Here is a 21519-nt window from a genome sequence, read left to right as displayed (position 1 = left end):
CCTTCCATCTGAATACTCGACCACAGTACACAACACACTATTTAGTAATGGATAGTATTTTAGTGCAGAGAGATTTCAAAGAAAATGGATATCATGCACACACGCACACACAGGACACACTGTGTAATGAGTTTTTCCGGCTGAATGTCCATATTGACATCCGCATTGCAAAATTAGCCGGGCAAAAGTGCTCTGTGAGTGCTCCATCTGTATTGTTGCATGTACCGCAGTAGCAAGCGGGGTGAAGCCACAGTAAGTGGATTCAGAATGTGTGTGGAAAAGAAAATCTGCATTGCTTTTTAAATATTGTGCAGAAGCATCAAGCTGACATCGTACATTTACACAACGCATGCTGACTTGACTGTCATTTAGAGTTGAGGTTATAAAAAGCAGACGTGAGACACAGAGAAGAGCGGGAGATAATTATTTGCGTGACCGTGCACACATGTGACCTTTGACCTTGTTCGATGCATTGATTCAGATCCTCCTTGGTGACAAATTACTGGGTTGGTTTGGGATTGTAGTGATTTTTGTCACCAAAAAAAAATAAAAATCTGTATGGGAGCTTCCCTCTTGTGTGTTAAACTCCTTCAAATATCACCAATGTTGATAAGTAACTTTTTCACAATAAGCAGATTTGACACAGCTGATTGTGAGCCAAAGGGCGCCCTCTCCTGTCAGCACATGTGAGTACACACCAGCCAAGACAACGTGAAGGTTTATCCTCTGTGGAGAAAAGAGCTGCCACGATAAGGCGATTCGTTATTCACAGTCCAAAGCAATCGGCCCCTGCTCTAATAAGCGTACCAATATTTCATCATTTAGCAGAAGAAATGCTCAAAGACTCAGTGGTTTTACCTCCTCACATGTCAATGGATTGGTTTTCTGGTGGTACATTATGGGGTTTGCGATGTAAACAATGTGTATGAGTCAGTTTTGTTTTTCAGAAAGTGATTTCGCAATGTTCTGATATTTTAATAAGTGAAACGATTACTACTCGATAATGCAAAGAATCATTAGTCGTAGCCCAAGTGGAGAAGATATGTAATATACATATATATTTATTGCAACATGTGACAGCAGTTGCATGTCTTATAAGAGGATTTAAAGACATTAAAGCTTGTAACGTCTAAAATACATATTTCTTCACAGATGACGATAAACAGGAAAAATCTACAAACACAATCACTGTTCTTTATTATACTTTACACATAATCAGGAATTCTCCCACGTCAGTCTCACTCTTGTACATTTGTCGTACAATATCAAATTTGGGTGCATCCTATAGAATAACTTTTTAAAAATAGACGGGAAACCTTTCATCAGGTCCTAACAATTTTAATCAGAGCACAAAAAATAATATAACGGGACATTTACAGTACTTACAGTTCACACATTTTAAATTTGGTTATAAATATGCATTTAACACAGACGTACATCTCTAGTCCTGCTAGACAACATGACAAATTATATTGTACTTTTGAAGCATATTCAAACACAATCTTATATTTGACTCATCTAAGAATGAATCGAAACGTCTGAATGGAGTTCATGCTGCACAGGAAACTGTTCTCGGAGTGGCACTTTATTAAACACCGCCATCTAGAGGCCGCTCGCTGAAATAAAGTTCCCGTGGAACGTGCCTTTTTAAATTTAAATACCATTCTCAAATACAAAAAAAACAAGATTCGTACCTAATTTATCAGTCAAGATCAATAAACGGACAGGAAGTCGCACGCGTGTTGTCCTGTTGATAACTCCCGGTATCACAAAATATCTTCAGTAATACACTTGAAAATGAAACTAAATGTCTATTTAAAAGACTCACTATGACTGGTTTCAGGTTATTAAACGTACAGATGTATTCAGCCACTACGGAAAGCATTTATTGAAGCAAATCAAGGTTGTTTTTTTTTCTTCCTCGTAATATCAACAGTGTGCCTGAAAGACCTGAATGATGAAGTTCACAGTGCCCTAAGGAAGCAGGTGTGCACACGGTGTGTCCTCGCAGTTAAAAGTACTATTCGGTGTTGAGGTTTATGTCACGCCGTCGTCTCGGAGAAAAGAAACAGACGAATTAATAAAGTTAAACATCTGAACCTGCACAAAATCAAAGAGACATTTTTTCTTTTCTTTCTTTTTTTTTTTACAAAAATCTAATCGCATGATAAAAATAACATACAAGTGCAAAGTTTTTCCTTTTTCTTTTTTTTTTTTTAAAGCTTGATTGCGTGTTTTTTTAAACAGTTTTAATATTGACCAATCTCAAAAAAAGGGAATCACTGCTACAGTACTTGTTGTTGACACGCTTCAGGAACGATGTGACAAGGAGACGATCGGGATTGATGGGAATTTAGAAATAGTGACAGAGAATCGAGCAGTAGCACATGCATGACGCTGACGAAGAGGAGGATGACGATGACTAAAGTGACAAGCTGGCATGAGGACTGAATGACATCTCTTAAATCTTTTTTTAATACAGAAAAGCATTAATGTTGCCCTCATCAAAACACTAAATCTTCCTCATGACGCATCATTCTGTTCCAGAAACAGTGCAGAGTAAAGTATTAATATGGATTTGGCCATAACACCACACAGTATTCTCTCAAAAGTGGCTTTTAGCTTTGGTTTCATGTGTTTGCGACGTTCCCAGCATCGGAAATATCACCCTTTTAAAACTGTAATTTTTGATTTCTCAGTCACATGCCCTGAACTTTTCTCATTGAAAAGTGTCAACATGTTTTTGTTTGGTAATTAGAGTGAAACTGACTCATTAAAAGCAGTCGTTCTCAAGTTTCAGCGGTTAACATGCCTGTCCTTCCGTCAGAGGATCGGTGGTTCGAGCCCCGGCTCTGCTCGTCCCTATCGATGTGTCCTTGAGCAAGACACTTAACCTCAAATTGCTCCCCGTTGCTGTGTCTACGCTGTATAAAAAAAAACAATAAATGTAAGTCGCTTTGGGTAAAAGCATCAGCTAAATGACAAAGTAGTGTAATATAAATTTGTCATTTAACACGATTAAGCATATGAAATTGAATAATTTATCAGATTTTGCCATAAAACCCTTTTAAATGACTTTTTCACTTATGCAGTAATACTCCCAAAAGGCCCGTAAACAGACTTCGATGTGTACAATCGGAGGTTTGTAATCCTATTTGTGTCGTTTCCCTCCTTAGCAGGAACTCCAACTTCTTAAAAGTATCCAGTGTGCTTCACGTGCAACCCTCAGTGATTTCTTTTCCACAAGCGCTTCAAAAAGGATCACATTAGTACGGCGTCCTTGTGGAAAGCGACTCATTTTTTGCACCACTGCCAGAAGTTTGGTCACTTCAGCACCACGGACAGCGCCGCATGATCTCGGAGCCACGCGAGGCTAAAACGCTGCCGCTCCGTCTCCAAGAAAAGTACCACGTTCAAGTCAACACACCCACAACAGCATCATCATGACACCTCCAGTTTTGGCAAGAACATCCGCCTCGAAAACACACACACACACGACTTTCTTGGCAGACGTAACGTCCTTAAATCTTATGCTTTGACTCTACAACAGTCACTTATTCATCCTGCAAAAGTCCAAACTATTGCCTCATTTAGCTAAAGCTGCAAAGAGGTACAAAGGTTTATCTAATCGGGTGGGATACTTTCAACCTGAACTCAGAGAAAAGCAACAAAAAAAAAAAAGGAGGAAGCACTGGCCACAGGAAAATTACCTTTCATTCAATTTTCAAAATGTCTCCCAGCCAAGAGGACGTCAAACTGGCTTCTCTTTTTCAAATCAAAAGGAGGGGAACCTAGTTTTTAGAAATCTGCCCTTCCAGAGACGTCGGTATCAAACCAACCCTTTCCTGCGATACACTGTTATTTTCCTCCACAAAGAAAAAGACGAGCCCGGTCCCACAGAGCCAGTGTGGAGCGTACGCTATTTTCTTTGGAACAAACAGCACATCAGCTAATAGCGCCTGGCTCCCAGAGGGGAGCTCAATATAGGCCACTTTCCCCTCTTCCTCCTCTTGAGCTATTAATACACCCAAACAAAAGAAAAGAGGCTTAATGAGGCAGCAACGGGGAGCTCATGCGAACTAAGTTAGACAAGAGCTTTGTAGTGTTCAGATCCAAGGACTCCTTTCATTCGGCCAACGGGTTCTACTTTGCTATTTCTATCGTGGCCTCTGCTGTGAGGGGTAAAAGTACAGTACATGAACACGGCGCCCTTTTTTTTTTTTACGTGTTATGTTTGGACCCGTTCGGCGAGGTCTTTTTGAAGTGACAAGTGATGCATAGTTTTAAGCATGATAATGTGCTGGATATGGATATTTCAGATCCTATGAATAATCTCTCAAAATAAATGATCTGAGCTAAAAAAAACAACATTTGAAGTATTACATCAGTTGGACAAAACAAACAAATAAAGCGTGATGTATATGAAGCATTTCTTTGCATATTTGCATGAAAGGAAACATCTCATGCAGCTTAAGAGCAGCTACCTTGAAGTTAATGCTTTGGTTCAAATTCAGAGTGCATTAGAAATGGAAGAAGATGAAGGAGTGTGTGTCTCACACAACGTTTGTATCCTGATGGATCAGGAGAAACTGCTTGGAACACAAATACCTCTGTACATATCAACAGAATACAGTATTTCCAAAATCACCATGAAAACAGACGAACGCACACTTGCAAAAAAAAAAAAAACACTTAACGGAGCATTTTCTTTCCTAACTCTCCAGTATTGTAACATCGGGACGTTACAATATTCAGGCTATTGTTAAAAAAAGGGGTTTTGGTGTTTAAACACCTCAAACAGTAAAACCTCCGAATTCAAAATCGGGCGGCGTATTCAAATGTGCAAGTAAACAAGTGAACTCACATTTAAAATCAAGTGAGAATCTGCCAAAAAACGGCCATAAAAACCACGCGAAAGAAGAGGTTGATGTTTCGGTTTTACATCATGCACTGAGGGACCAAATACTAACCAGATATCTGCCTCAAAATGAGAGCAAAGACCACCGGTTCAGTCATGCAGCACAACATGGCAACTAGAGCAAAGGGGTGGTGTCAAAAATACAAGTTAGTTTGAGGTCTGTCCTCTGGGGACTTTGTTTTTTTTCATAAAGGGAAGATGTTTTTGCAGTAGTTTTAAGACGTTGGGCGGTGACGCAAGTGGCAATTTTTCTGCACTGTATTGCGTTAAAATGTCTTTATGCGTCACCTGCCCGAACTCATAGACTCAAACGTGTCCCGTTACCTGATTTAATTGCATTTTTTTTGGCAAATAAAACATTCCGTTTTCAAACAATTTGTTTGAAAAGGAAGCCACTTGAAGTTGCCCTTTTTTGGCATCTCGGATCTCAGAAAACTCGACCTTGAATTCCTTGACGCGTTCACCTCGCACTAAGCTGATTGGAGCCACACACACACACACCCACAGACACACAAGGCAAATCCACTGCTGGGGTCAATACTGGCTAGAGGATCAGACCATGTGGAACAGCAGCAATGCTGAGTCCTGACACGGTCACGTTCCCACATCGAGAGGAACAGAATAAATCTAAATATAGCTCTTCTTGCGGGGGAAACATCCCCTCAGACTCCTCATACAACAATAGAAAACCACATATTTGGCTGAACATACATCCACATTTGGTTGTTCCTATAAAAAGATGGTTACTTTTGCTTTTTTTTTTTTTTTTTTAAATCCTTGTGAACAAGGATATCCCTTTTGGTTTTTTTGACCACTGGACATAGCTGCAGTTAAATCCCAAACTTCACCAGCCTCCATTAAAAAAAAGTCCAAAAGGACTTTTGGTAACAAACATTTGACAACCATTACCCAGCGGCTAATGGTGTTAATCTCTTCTTGCTTGTAGAAATATTACAGTGTCTGCATATCTGTGTAACCTACTTGAAGCATTGATGTCTAACAAGTACAAAGATGAACGAACAACCACCTGACTACATGGAAACAGTCTTTTGAGCTGATACACGTACACACATACACAAGATGTCTTCTTCCTTTTTTTTTTTTTAAAGACTCTCTGTATACATTATTTCTTTTCAGATCAGTCTGAACCATTAATAAGTTAACAATATAGCTTCTCATAAATAAATCTTAGTTTGTAAAATTCACATATAAACAACCTGCTCCATCTTGCGGAGAAGTGGGCCGACTTCTTCTTCTTCTTCTTCTCCCTTTGACGAAAAATACAAAGAATCCATGATGTAAACACTACGACTTTCCCTTTTTTTCTTTTTAAAAGCTCCGAGGCGTGGGCGAAGACAGTTAAATGACGCGAGACAGAGAGCGAGCTGCGATTGTGTGGCGAGACCGAAGACGTCTCTCCGATTGTCTGTCGGGACCTGGGGGGCAAGTAGGGCAGCCCTTTTCTCCAGCGACTTCTTCCTGGTCCGGTCCCCGATTGAAACAGTCTGTGTGTGTGTGTGTGTGAGAGATGGTGAAGAATAACAGGGATTGGCTATTGCTAGTGAAGGTTGATTGATACTGAGGTGACGGTCGCTGCTCCTGCTGCATGCTTGGTTCTTGGAGACGTGCGGACGTCCATGCAAAAATTGAGCCGGATGCCGAGAGAGCTGCCAGGGACGGAGAGGACGGCCGGAGCCGCCCCCGTAGGGTCATGAAACGGTCTGAATTTCCCCTTTTTTCTGCTCTCTTACTGTTCTTCTGAGAAGTGAAAGGCCGGATGCGCCGGTTGGTGCTCGGAGTCGGTTCCCGGGGCCACGGGCGTGGTGATGGGCGTGGTGACGGGCGAGGTGAGAGGCGTGCCGTCGGAAGGCGGCGGCTTGGCGTTGCCCTCCGCGAACGTCTTCTCCTGCGACTGGGAGGAGGAGGACGAGGAGCGGGTGCTCTCGCTGGAGCTGCTGCGGGTTTCCGTGCTGGTACTCGTCTTTTTCATCTTCCTCCTCTTGGCGAGCGGCGCTTTGTCCACCGTTTGCAGGCGGAAACCCTCCCGCTTGCATTTGTTAAATGCCTAAGGGAAGAAAGGAAACAAAAGGAGATTGGCGAGCCAGTAATTAAGATTTCATTGTTCATTTTCCGAGGGATGATTTCCTGCTCTCTTTCTCTCCCGATAGCGATTCAGGTTCGTCCACTAATAGGACTGTTGAGCGCTGCTGATATTGGAGTATTAATTCTTTACGAGTGCTGAAAAAAGATCAGCAGCCACGTTGATAGTGATCTAATATGTTAGATCAGTGCATCCCTGCAATGTTTTGGACAATGTGCAAACATGTTGCATTATCAAATGTGTTTTTTTACCAATGAAAACACATTTTTCATGCATAAAATATACGGAAAAATACTTTCCCTTTTAAATCATTCCACTTTTTGAAACGTCTGTTTTACTTTGGTTGATTAACCACATAATACACCTGAAATAAATAATCTAATAATAATCTGTGCGGCTTTTCCTAAAGTTCCCGGCCCGACCGAAGGACTATCCCGCCCTACATCTGAAACGAGCACGCACTGGCCGGTCGTTTCTTACATGGAAGGTAGCTTTGACGTAAGTGTGGACGGAGGCAGTGGAGGAGCCCAGAATATCCGGCGTCATCAGCGGGTTGGAGGACAGCTGGCTGTCGTCCTGGAGCCAGGCATTGTAACGCAGGCCACACATCTTAATCCTCTTGTTTGGGTCCACTGTCAGCAGCTCTGCAGGAAAAGACGACGCAGATAATTCGCCGTGAGCTACTTTGTGGGTTAAAAGTTCAATCTGTGATCCAAATGTTTAAAATATAGTCCTGTTAACACGAATCAAAACGGACAACATTTTTTGTGACATGTTGTCACTCCAAAACTGTCTGACGGGTTCTTTTAAAAAACTACTAATTTGAAGTGTTTTCTAATGCCGGAAAGATTTATTTGGATTAGTTCAAATCTGAAATTGGAGTAAAGGAGGCCGGTATTTTCAATTAGGATGAGTTGCAATAAACTTTTGGCACAGTTCAAGACACCAGCCTTAAGATTGAGCCACCGGTTCCCTCCTCACCTCGGATCAGGTCCTTGGCCTGCTGGGACACGTTTCTCCAGGCCTCACTTTCAAAAGAGAAGTCCCCTTGTTTGATTTTCTTCATGATTTCCTCAGCACTGGTGTGGGTCAGGCTCTTCTCCTGACATTGAAAAGGCACCTGCCCAGACAACATGGTGTACTGTGAACAGAGAGGGGGAAAAAAAAACATTTAAAAATCACACCTTATTGTACAGTCGGTGTGGTGCAGGATTTGCTTCTTCATGCTCGTTTTGTAAGTCAAGGAGCTGAGAAAGTAACTGGGAAACAGTGACTGGGAAAAGGAAACCGTGCTGAAACAAAATCTGCTGTTGAAACAAACACGTGCTTTAAAAAAAAAAAAAAAAGGAGCCCTTGACCGATCCCGACTGTCCACGCTGCTCCACTGTTACGCTGCATGTTGTTGACAGAAGAGCGGTGTGTGCGCTCATGATGAGTGAACAGGATGCTCTCACCTTGGCCCACTTACATCTGATTTCTCATTATAATGGCAGTGGTTGGGAACGGCCCTCTTGGCAGTGGAGGATCAGTCCTAACCCTCTCCTCCTCCCTCCCTCCCTCCCGCCCTCTCTCCATGTCTGCTCACTTTGCTTGCAGGGCTTTGTGCACACAGCTTGTCAGTACTCATTTCATCAAAGCTCCATGAGGCACACTACTCTCATATCCCCCCAGGGGGCGTCGGTGTGAAACACCGCTTTACAACAAGAGAACACAGTTTCTCTTCGGATGACCGCCCAAGTCCAGACATCTCTCTCAACTCTCTGCACTCTTCTTTTTAAATGTTCCTCCTCTACACAGAAAGAAAAGGTTGAATCAAGACGACATTTTCGCTATCAGGAAGTCACGTTTTGGGCCGGTCGCTCTTCATTCTGTGGCGAGCGTTAAACTGTGTCGGCTCACCACAGGATGCCGACTGTCGCGGCTGCTGAACGAGAAAAGGAAGATGAATATCACGCAGACACGATTAAGCAGAACGCGCACAAACATGAATGCATACATGTTCGCATTCAGACGCACACGAGGAGGTAGTAAATGTTGAATCCATATACTGGATAACGTCAACAAATCATCGCTGTATGGAGCTCATGATTGAACTTTAATTTGTTTTATAGAAATGCTTTGGTTGACATGATAGACGACTTCAAAGTGGCTTTAAAATATACATTTGTGTAATTGGGTCACTTTCCTGGAACATTGTGGGACGAGGTAGTCTAAAGTAGGCCGATACTTGGTCATAATTAATGAGGCTCCTGAATCGGGTTAAGTATCAGTAACTTTTAACCTGATCATGTCAAATATATTTTTTTAAAAGCAGTTTGAACATGTGCTTAGAAATTAGCATTCCGGATATTATGAATTATAAAATGTTTATACACTATGGGTTCTTAAAAGTTAAATCCTGTTATCTCTGCATACATTTGACAAGCAAACCAACATCAGTGATTTCTTCCATGAAACGAGAATAATAATTACCTTCAGTTTAAAAAAGATCCCCATCAGAAATAAGTAAATCCCAAAGTGATTGCTACTTCAATCCAATAAATAGTAAAACAACTTCACATTTAAGAAAATTTCAACCTTTTAAAAGACATAACCAGCAGCAGTTATTTTCCTTTCCTCACCCGTTATGTTTAAAATCTCTGTTCAAAATGCTGTAAGATAAAAAATACTTAAACGGGGGCTTCTGATTTGTATATTTCCTTCGGGGATAACATGTCATTAATAATGAAAGATTCTCCTTCAGTTCACGTTTTAATTTGAACCGGCGCACGGCTCCGGTGTCCTGCACTCACTCACCAGAATGACCCCCAGACTCCACAGGTCGCAGGACTCGTCATAGCCGTCGTACTTGAGTATCTCTGGCGCTGCGTACTGCAGGGTGAAGCAGGGAGTCTTCAGGAGCTGATTGTCTGGTGGTTTGAGGCGAGCAAAGCCAAAGTCTATGATTTTTATCTCCGAGTTCTCGCTCTCGTCTGTGAAGAGCAGGTTCTACGAAGCAATTGGAGACACGAACAGCAATCATTTCTCTCCGCTCAGTTGAAACTGGGTCCACTCGAGAGTGAACTAAAATTGGACACCGAGACTCGTCTGACCAGCTACTTTTGACCCGTGTTAGAGTCAAACAATTGTTCTCTTGTTTTGTGGAAGATTGCAGAGTCCGAGTAACAGCACGACAGATCGCAACAAGTTCAGAAAAACACAGTAATTCTTGTTGTTTTTTTAACGCTCATGATCTGTATTCATTAAAAAGACACAAACTTTACTCAAATGGGATAATAATGAGCTGCAGCCCTGCTGAGTGTGTGTCCAGTACCTCCGGTTTAAGGTCCCTGTGCACCACTCCGACGTCGTGCATGTGACTGACGGCCGAGACCAGCCTCCGCATGATGCGGCTGGCCTCCGTTTCGCTGAAATGCTGCTTCCTGCGGATCCTCTCCAGCAGCTCGCCTCCACCGAGCAGCTCCAGAATCATGAACGTGTGGAGCTAACAGCAAACACACACAGTATATTTACACTTCTCACCTACCTCTGCTACACTCAAGTGTAACCTATATTCTTTGATATCCTCTGAAATTGCTTCCGCGGGGCTTGAAGTGCGCGTTGGAAGCCGCTGAATCCTAACGTGTGAAATGGTGGATGAGTTTTTTTTTCCGGTTGCATAATAAATATAGGGATACAATAAGGAGAAAAAAAAAGAAAAAAAAAGCTCATTCCTGATGCCATGATGTTGAGATCAAACCATAATGGTATTGAGTAAAAGTGAAAGGGGCCAAACAAAGTGGGAAGGGAATATTGTGTCTGGGCAGCCGGGTAGACTTTCTCATTAGCGCTGGGCTTTGGGAACAAAAGCGGACTCGGCCGAGGCGAGGCGAGGCAGCGCTGCTTTGATCTGGGTCACAGGCCTCTGAGGTACAGTAATAACCCCACTGAGCTCATCAGGACTAAAGTGGTGCTCCTGGGCTTGAAGGACCGAGGGCTAATGAACCTGTACACAGTCCGCCACACGGACACACCATCCCAATAACTGGAGGTAAGCTACGCTTGGAACACATGCACACTTGGTTCAGTTGGAGTGTGCGGCTCGATTAGACAAAACGTATAAAGTCAATCTAGGTTGTTTCTACTTTAGCGGCGAGAAATGGACGTTTCAACAGCCCCGCGGTTTAAAAATACCTTTTTAGGTGTGAAAATATCGAGCACACGGAGATGTTTATAGGACAATACACGGAGAGATGAAGAAAGACCTTGAGGGCTTCGAGCATCCTCATTAATCCGCCTTGTTCCAGTTCCAGGACTTATTAAAGCCGCGGCTCTCGACAGGCTCCACGGAGAAGAGAGTCCAATGCAAAGCTAAATTTACTGGGATTGATCTCACCTGGTCGTGGTAGATTTCATGCAACTTGACAATGTTGGGGTGGCCGTCGCAGAGCTTCAGGGCGGCCATTTCCCGCTGAGTCTGTGCTTCCATCCTACAGCGAACACGAGCAGGAAGTCAGAGAACGGTCACGTAATGCAACTTAAATACACACACACACACACACACACACACACACACACACACACACACGGTCCAGTGAGAGTCACTTTTGCAGAGGGCAGTTTTTGTATCATCGTGTTTTCAAGTGACGTTTTAGGCACTTTTGATTGAATTAGGCAGAAGTGTTTTTCATTTTTTTAGCACATAATGAAGTCAGTAGGATGTAAGAAGACACCCATTACCTTTCTACCTTTTGTTTGAAGTACAGTGTAGAGGTGAATTGTGTGGGTTAGGCATTTTTCTTCTGCTTTTTTATTTCCCATAATTCAAATCGTAGCAGCCCACAAGGTTCAGTTTTTTCAAATTCTCCAACCAATGTAGACTAAGGATCATGCGTTTGTGGCCTCAGGGAGGCTCACCCCTAGAAGAGCCATAATATTTGGCGCCACAGTGTCAATGGAGGGCGTGTGGTGAAGGACTGCAGTCAACACACATGATCAAAGCTTGTGTTTGCAGCAAAAAAATAAACAGGTTTGTGAGCAGAGATGTATTTACATTTATTTTACCCACATCTGGCAACCTTTAACAAACTATTAAATAATTTCTCTGATTTTATTTGACCTATTAGAGTCAAATTGTGACATTATTATGAATTTAAGGCGGTGGGGTAAGGTGGAAGGTGGCCGACGGATTCATCCAGTGAGACTATAAACATCACTCAGCCAAAAGCATCTGAGGAGACAAACACACCGGAGCCGGCAGGATGTGAGTTCGTACCTCTTGCTGACAATCTTGACTGCGTATTTCTGTCCAGTCTTCTTGTGTGTGCAGCGTCTGCAGATGGAGAAGCTGCCCTCTCCCAGAGCGCTGTCTTTCAGGTCCATCTCGTAGCTCATGTAGAAAGGAGAGTCCTAAAAAATATACATTTAAAAAACGGAGACAAATCAGTGTTCAATAATTACAAATGAACGCAATAATAGTTTTAATGTTGTGAGATCTTGTAAAATGTAATTAAATTAAGCTTTTACCTTTTTTTTTATAAAATAATACTGTAAATACTGCTTTACATAAATCATGTCTTTTGATCCACTATTCTTAATATTCCATAATGTTTCATTCTCGACACAAAGAAGGTGAGAAATAATAAACGTTTTCTCAAATTCAAGTCTAATCTAAAGGTCTTTTATACGGCATATATATTAAACATGCCACCTAAATTAATAGCAACTGACAGCCTGAAACCTGAAGTCTCTTATCTGCTAAAATATATATATATATATATATATATATATATATATATATATATATATATATATATATATATATATATATATATATATATATATATATATATATATATATATATATATATATATATATATATTGCTTTTTCTATGTGATTAGAAAATTCTAAATCGATTTTTTACAGGATCTTAAAATGTGTATCACCACCCAGTTATCTGCAGCAGTCCATGAAAACTAATTTAGCAGCAACCCATTGCACTTCTTTTGTTGTGCAATGTTCTAAAATGTATGTTGCCTACAACAGAGAAACATGGAAGTGACAAAAGTACGACATTAAATTGCATGAAAGCATGGTGGGCTGGAATTGTGAGCTCATTTGGAGCATATTGTTCCCTGACAGCTCAGATGAAACTTCCTCTTTCTAAAGAGTGTTAGCACTACAAGAGTAGTAGCTGTAACCAAGCTCACATGTAAGCCACAATGGTGATTTAAAAAAAAAAAAAAATGAAAATCCTGAAAATATTCCAGCTTTTGGTAATTAATCAAACATTGCTAAGAGGTTTTTGGGCTGGACAGAAAACCATTAAAAAGATTAATTCTACTGCCAATCGCCAAAATACCTAATCTGATACTAAATCTTGAAAACAGCAAAGTTTGCAGAAGGCAGTCAGGATGTTGATGATACGACTGGAACCCAATGAACCCGCAAAAGGCAGCACTCTGCTCTCTCCTCAAACGCGTTACGTTAAACAGAAACACAAGTGCATTAATGAACAAGCGTCATTAAACAAACGGGATCATGTCTGACAACTGAATCTGAGTGTGAGGGAGTGAAACAAGTACAGTAGGATAAGTGGAGGAGGGAAGGAAAAAAGAAATATCATCCATCTGTGACGGCAGCCATTAGCTGAAGTGTGTTTGTGCCTCAGAGTCCATTCGTCGTACCTTCATCATGGCGCTGCGGGCCACCGCGGCGGAGCCCGGCCTCTCGGAGCCTCCGCACAGCTGGACGTGGTCGTCCATCACCACATTCCTCTTGAACAGGATGGAGGGGGCCATGAAGGAGTAGCCCTGAACGCAGAAACGCATGAACTCTGGGTGTTTACGTTGCAAAGTGAGGTTTGGACTATCGAGACAGCGGGAAATTAAACATCCACTGCTGCAGTTTACAGCCTCAGAAACAGCTCGCGGCATTAAAACCCCGCTGATTATACTTTATTTTATACACTACAGTCATTTGTCGACCCTTAATGGGCTGTATGCATTTCCATATTTACTGTAAAACTTTAAAGTGTTGCGCATTTTTCCCCTCTAGATGTTTCTATATTAAACCAGCCTGTCAGCTCCACAATGAGCCCAACTATGTTAATTTGTGAGTGACAGTGGCTGTCCAGCTGTTCCTATTGTTAGACCTGTCATTGTGTAGCGCTGCCTGCATAATTCCAGCTGTGGGGAACCCAACGCTTTGAGATGGAATTAATCTCTCTCTCCCCTTTCCCCCCCTCCCGACACACACACAGCTGTTTGGTATGTAGTGACAGCCATGATGGACGGAAGGATGGGTGGTGAATGAATGAGATGCCCTAAATTGCCGGGCTTGAATATTTGATTGCTCTGCTGTGAAATTACATCTTGGCGCTCTTAATGCAATTTTAATTTTGTTTTGTGAGCCACCGTGGGGGAGCAAGTGCACGGTTTAAAATTGGGATTGCTGTCGTTATCTCAGAGATTGCTAGGCTTGCAAATTATAAAGAACCCCAAATTTCAGACTATGTGAATGGCAGCTGAGAGCGAAAAAAAAGCCAAGATGAAGTTGGCAATCAAAGGCTGAAGGCGTAACCGAGACAGACGTGGTGATGCTCTCAAAGTGTAACCTTTTATTCCATGAGAGAAGCCCGTTAATGGATCTATTGATCTACCCAGCTCAAGGATCCAGAAGGCAATCAGAGTTGAAATTTCATGCAATACATCAGACAGCCATCAGCTGGCACAGAGTTGTGGGCCATATTATGGTTCAAAGCTACATCAAAAATAGTCATTCACATCTGTTACTTCAATAAGAGCTGCATATGGCGGCAATTACTTCAATAAAAGACTCTTTAGTCAATTTGAAATACCAGTGCACACAGACAGACTCATGTTGACTTACAGCAACCTTTTGAGGACATTCAAAACTTCACTTGATTACTTGAATTGCTCTGGAGTATGACAAATATAGTCGCAGACTAAAAAGTGGATAGTGTAGAATGCAATTTTTTTCATCCGTGTCAACATCTCACACTGCCTGCAACCAAACTAGACAAACATGAGCACAAAGCAAATGTAAACGCCGTCCTGTGCAATGACCTGCAGGGAGCACAAAGGAATGTTTCTATATGTAAACAGCAAAACAATGAGTCACAACAACAATAACAACAACAACAAGAAAAAGGTCTAGTTGTCTAACAAACCCGTAACTCCCACCTGAAAAATGCGGTCACAGTTCTGAGGCAGAGCGGCAGGAGAGTAGGTGGGGTCCATCTCGGTGAACTCCTCTGCAAAGTTGCTGACGTCCAGCTCATCTCGAATCACCGGCTTAAACGGGGCCGGCACCTTCTTCGCTGCCAAGTCCTCCCAGTTTATTTTCTAAAAGAGAGTTTAGAAAAAGAAAAACATGGCGGTTCATCCCCCCATCCTTATTAACCTAACTTATACAAACACTCCATGTTCCTAAATGCCGCTCACTCAAAAGCAGCCCCGTTATGTGGCCTAAAAGCCCACCCGGACACTTAGTTTTTCTAAATATTGTGAAATATGCAAGACAAGCAATGAGCTCCACCTGGTAAAACGGGTGTTTTTTTACATTCTCCGCTCCATTTGGACCCGAGCCCAATCTCTTCTTTGGATCTTTGATGAGGAGTCGCTGGATGAGGTCTTTGGCCAGAGGTCCCATGTCTTTGGGGAAAGGAGGATCCTTTTTTGAAATCCTCCTGTGAGGTGCGAGACAGATACGGTCAGCGTTGTCAGAGTGACTCAACTGGAGGTTGGAATGGCGATCAGCAGGGAGAATCCATACTTGGCAATGTCTGTGTGCGAGTTTTCATTTCCATCAACGGTGAAGGGTGATCCGCCAGTCAGAAGCTCGTACATCAACACGCCGAGGCTCCACCAGTCCACTGCCTGGAACGCATTAAAAAGCAACCGCCCGTGACTTGTCGGGTCGCACATGCATCCAGGAATACAGAGCGGAGAGTCTGACCGCTAGGTTAGATCAAACCGACGACAGCATAAAACTACAAATTACCTTGTCATGTCCAGACTCCCCTCCTTCCACAATTTCTGGAGCCATATATTCAATGGTGCCACAGACAGAAAACGCCCGTTCCACCTGTTTTGACAAAATGGACAAATCAGAAGACACACCTTAGAATCCAAATGCAACAGATTATTCTTCGTGCCCACACCTGCAAGAAGGCAGGACTTTGTTATTACAAGTTATTATCTTTGCCAATGTTTGATTTGGAAGGACATTCATCACGTTTGGAAGAAAACACTGGATGAGGACATACACACAGTGTGTACCTGATCAAATTCTTTGCTGAGGCCAAAGTCTGTGAGAACTATATGGCCGCTTGAATCCAGCAGAATATTCTCAAGTTTCAGGTCCCGGTAGACAATCCCGAGCTGCAAAAAGAGAGCAACAGCGGGGCAAGTGAAACACAAAGCTCAGTACGCATCAATAGATGACTTCTGAACAGACTAGAGGCCCTGGATGTGTTGAATTTGGCGTTACCTTGTGTAGATGTTCTAGTGCCGACACAATCTCTCCACTGTACAAAGCAACTTCTAGTTCCTTAAATCGCACTCTTTGCACCAAATGTGTGAAGAGCTCCCCTCCATTTACATAATCTACAACAAAGGAGATAATGGATGTCACATTTCATCTGAAATAATAGTAGGTTAATGTCTCTACAGGGAAGTGCAAATGCTTTTTTTTTTTTTTTCAGTTTACATTCAGCTGGTGAAAAACCCATTTCAGCCTCAGGGTAGGAGACAATCATTAGCCTGCTTTTTCTTCTTCTTCTTTTTCTTCTTCTTCTTCTTGTATAAACACAACACAAAAGGCAGTTTCCTATACAATATTCTTACCGAGAATCAGGTGCAGCTTGGTATCCGTCTGGAAGGCATAGTGAAGTGTGACGAGGAATGGAGACTCGCGAATGTGCTCCAGCACTTGCCGCTCACTCCGTGTGTGTTCGGCAGTCTTTGCCTTTTGTACAATGGTGGCCTTTTTCAAAACCTTCATGGCATACAGCTTCCCAGCATCATGACCGCTCACTTTCCTCACCAGGAACACCTTGCCATAAGCTAGTGGAGAGAATAAACAAGGACAGAGAATTAAGTTCAGTGCAGAGCCACAGCTTTAAAACGCATAATATCGGATGCCAGGCTGGCATGCAAGTGAGCAACTGAATGTCACGCACAGAAACAAAAAAGTTAACATGTTCGCTCACCTCCTGTGCCGAGGACCTTCAATAGCTCAAAGTTTTCAATGCCCACCCTCTCTACATGGCCCGTCAGGTTGGCTGGATTCAGAAGGAGAAATACAAAATAGATAAACCATTCAATTCATATAAACAAAACAAGAATACAATACTAAAGAACAATAAATAACAATCATGTTACAGTATTTCACTGTAGAGGTATTCCATATTGGGTTATTTACTTCACGAATGGCTCACTGGTTTTACCAACCTGAGGCTTATCTGGCACATAAGAAACCGTATGTTTAAATATTCACTGCACTGGCAGCCCTACTGTTTGCAACTGCAAATGATTTCTGCTCCAAAATTAAGCTCAGTCAACCAGAAAGCTGAAGTCCTCATATTTCAATGATGAACATCCAGCCTCTGGTCAAAATCAGTGAAGAAAGTCTATTGAATACTGTGACACAGCCAAGTTGGAAATACATTCGAAACGGATCAGCTGTTTTAAGCCGTTGTTGCCAAAAGCTGGACACCAGAAGGCACATTACATCACCTTACAGTCCTGTACTGTACTTTTTGTTTTGTAACCGGTGCCCATGTTATAAATAATGTATTCTTCTAGTTTTTGTTGATACAAAGAGACTCTCAACCATGACGCTTTGAGGCAAATGAAGTCAAAGTATATGCAAAGCCAAAAGGTTGCAGAAGTGCGCTTCAAATTGGAGGATCAGCGATTTTAAACACTGGACAAGTTAGGAAAGTCTGAGCGGTGGTAAAAACGAAGGTATAGTCAACAGTAACAGATTCAGTAGGTTGCACGCGTGAATTTGTTTAATTGTAAAAATGCGCAAATGCTGCAGCGACCACTGCATGCTTAATCATTAAACTTCCTTCATATGAACAAAATATCTTTAAAAAACTGTATGTGATCATCTACTATGCAACTGCAGGCCAACATGCAACATTAACAAGCAAAACAATGTAATTATCTTCCATCAGTGAAGTCAGCACACACTGTAAGTGACTCCTTGTGTCTTTCTAACTCATGGTTTCCTTGTACAGATGACTGAGCATAGCGCGCTCTTAGACATGCATGTCCTTTGTAGTGAACACACCCAATCTGTGAAAAGAGGCTACTGAGCAATTAAAGCGGCTGATTGAATCTTTTCTGCCGATTCTCCCGTTACGCACGAGAAGAAACGCTGCAACCGTTAGGACACTTTCAGTTCATACCGTATCATTTCAAAACAACAACACTGCCCTTCAAATCTGAGGTCAAGGGTTCTGGTTGCATAACACCCTTGTCAAGCTCATCTGCCAAGTACAAGTTAGATTTTGGTGTTTATTAATAGCCCGACAGAGGTGTCCAACCAGATGATTTCCTTACTGTTAGACCAGAGGCGCCTCTTCGGTCCACAGAAGCAAAATGCCAATGTTCCTCATGATAAAACGCTTGCGATGAATAGTGTATTTTGGTTTGTGTGATCAAACTTTAATAAAAGAAACCGTCTAAAGCAACTGGATTTCAACAACCTGTGGATATCTTGTCTTTTTAGCATTAACAATGATGTCCCCTGTCGAATATTTTTTTTTCTCCAATTTCCCAAACAAATACCCTTATATTGTAGCAGGAAGATTCATACAAATGAATGGACTTTGTAGGTATGTTTATCTTTATATATTATTGCGACATGTCTCACATGAGAGCAGGGGTCCAAAGCAGGAATAAAAAGAAAAACAGGTGAAGTAACAACCAGGCTGACTGCATATTTGGGGCAGGACCGTGAATGGGAGTGCAGCATAAGTCATGTTGCAGCCTGAACGGCGTAACTGTGTCATTATAAACCAAATTGCAGCTGAAGCAATGTCCAACTATTCAGCAGCCCTCTGCAGTCAATCGGTTGACATGCCACTGTGCTCAAAACCTTCAATCATAACCAGTTTGGAAATGTAACAGTAACTATAATAACTTCCTGTCGACTCATGTAGAAATCTGTTTTTTGAGATGCTGCTTGTAATGTTATTTGGCAACACTCCTTCACTTTGTGCTATAGTTGTGTTTTTAATCAGTCATCACATACAATACAATGTGTAAAGCTTTTATACAATATAAGATACAATATGACTTCTGAAGGTATAGGCAGAAGGATAACTCTTATATATTCCTATCCTAAATGTGTATCAATAAGGTAACCCTCAAGATAATAGATAAATATTTTATATATTTAATTTACACTCATAATCCTCAAATATAGCTTTACAAACAATCCAAAAAAACAAAAAGCCTTCAGTGAAACTAATTTCGAGCTAAACACACGCCAGTAGGACTCAACACGGGCGTCACAGGTTAACTGGATGCTGTTGAACAATCTACCGTTAACCAGGACAGCAAAGAGAGGAAGAAACACACCTGACTGCCATCCTCTTAAGCACCAATAGTTGATGTGCATCTCTGCTCTGTATGATTAAGAGAAACCAAGCTAACGTTTCCTCTCGCGGCTCGACAGCACTGCAGCCGCCTGCTGCTCTCCGTTGGCCGAGGAGAAGTTAAGCTAACAGACCAGGAGGCTAAAAGCCGACATAATTTAATGTTGATAATCAACGTGAAGTAGGGGGAAAAAAAGAAAAAAAGAGGCGTTCACAGGCGCATAAACTTGCGGGAAAATCTCTCTGGCGATGGTCTGAATTTAACCGAAACGACACGTTCACAATGAGTCAGCTTTAGCGTTAATATTATAGGTAGTTAGTTTTAGCTAACGTTAGTAAAATGGTTAGGAGGCGGAACGTTAGTCGGCTAACGTTCCGCTGTCTCTGCCATTTTTTGGACTCGAGGAGCGCTCACTATGTAAATGCCCGTCGACAGTGACAGTTGCCTCGTCCCAAAGCTAGCCAGCTCACGTTTCCGAGCGGGCACGTGTCTCACTCTCCCCCCTCGACAGATACGTTTGCAAATAAAAAAAGAGACGACCGCTTCAAAAAGTTTAGCTCGCGGGTAACTCACCGTTTTTCAGCTCGTGTTTCACAGTAAAGAGGTCACCTTCTCTGGACGATCCCTCCATCGGGGATGGCATCGTAGTTTCCTGCTCCCAATTAGCGTTACGTTCAGTGGCTTCTCGGGCGAGGTGGACGTTCACCTCGCAAGCTAGTTTGCCGATATGAATTTGGGAAGGAATTAATTGTTTAGCGGGAGAGTTAACCACCTGTTACTTAGGCGCCACACTTGAGAAATATATGGGCAGATTGTTGCTACTAAACCTAGCAGCAAGCAAGCCCAAAGGAAACACTTGCGTCTTCCAGTACACCAACACTACCACTACCTTCGCAACCAGACAGTCCCTCTTCGCTGATTGGGGTTGCTATGGGAAGATCTGGCCCCTGATTGGCTCTTTTCATGTCAGAGTCAAATGGTCCCGCCTCCCACAATAGACAGGCGCTGACTTCTCTTGTACACGCTCCTGTCAAAGGTCAGAAATGCAACACGTTTAAGTGCAACGAATTGTGCATTAAAACAATTCTTACAAATTGGGAATATACAGTGGTAGAAAAAAATACTCAGATATTTTAAAAGTAGCAATACTAGAGTGTAAAAATACTTTCTGACAAGTATGAATCCTGCCTTCAAAATCTTACTTCAACAGAAGCACACAGGTATTAGCAAAGTACCCAAAGCAAAACACAAGGCACATTATAGTAATAATAATAATATAATATAATATCAATGTATAAATATGTATGTGTTGCAGCTGGCAAAAGCTATAATTCATAAAGTAAAGTATTGTGAAAGAAACACCATATCAGGAAAATTATCAGTTCCTGTTCGTTGAGGTAATAACATCGGAAGTACCAGAGATAGTGCATAGTCATAAATTAAAGGGGATTTGGTTATTTTCCTTTTTGTTAGTTTTTTTTCTATTTATTTTTCAGTTAATGTTTTTGTGTGAGGCAACAGTGAGCTGTGTTCATTTCACAGATAGTTTCAAATGTAAAACTACTATACAATGCAAAGTGCTGGGAAAAAGGTCTGCATGATTAACCAGACTGAAGCTGTATTATCAATCTATAGTCCATCCTTAAACCTGGAGTAATCTTCATGACACACATAGATATCCCAAAGAGAGTTCAATTTATTGTAATTCACCAATTTGTACACAGGGTGTCATCTTTGTACTGTTGATACAACGATCAGAAAAGGCCTTTCACATTTTTGGGTTTTCTATATATCTTTTTCTGTGTTGGGTAAAAATTGGATAATCTTTTTGAGGCTCAAGCTGAGTTTCAAAGGAGAAAATCATGGAAAAGGTCCACATAATTT

General features: G+C 41.9%; 1 protein-coding gene across 1 annotated transcript; it reads right to left on the bottom strand.

Annotated features, from left to right (window-relative positions):
• Positions 1-1210: 1210 nt before the first annotated feature.
• On the bottom strand, positions 1211-20499 carry rps6ka5 (ribosomal protein S6 kinase, polypeptide 5). The gene is made up of 17 exons (XM_068579957.1): positions 20209-20499; positions 17235-17306; positions 16870-17088; positions 16514-16629; positions 16303-16404; positions 16025-16108; positions 15797-15900; positions 15560-15710; positions 15205-15366; positions 13687-13812; positions 12274-12407; positions 11395-11488; positions 10333-10503; positions 9816-10007; positions 8001-8160; positions 7500-7663; positions 1211-6983 (listed from the first exon to the last, which is right to left on the bottom strand). Exons 1-17 carry the CDS (start codon positions 20276-20278, stop codon positions 6666-6668), a joined length of 2439 nt encoding a protein of 812 aa, XP_068436058.1. The 5' UTR covers positions 20279-20499; the 3' UTR covers positions 1211-6665.
• Positions 20500-21519: the final 1020 nt, after the last annotated feature.

The sequence above is a fragment of the Clinocottus analis genome, unplaced genomic scaffold (assembly GCF_023055335.1).
Source record: "Clinocottus analis isolate CAN_PGR_092001 unplaced genomic scaffold, fCliAna1.0.p SCAF_17, whole genome shotgun sequence".
NCBI lineage: Eukaryota > Metazoa > Chordata > Actinopteri > Perciformes > Cottidae > Clinocottus > Clinocottus analis.
This window is presented reverse-complemented; position numbering and strand designations above follow the sequence as displayed.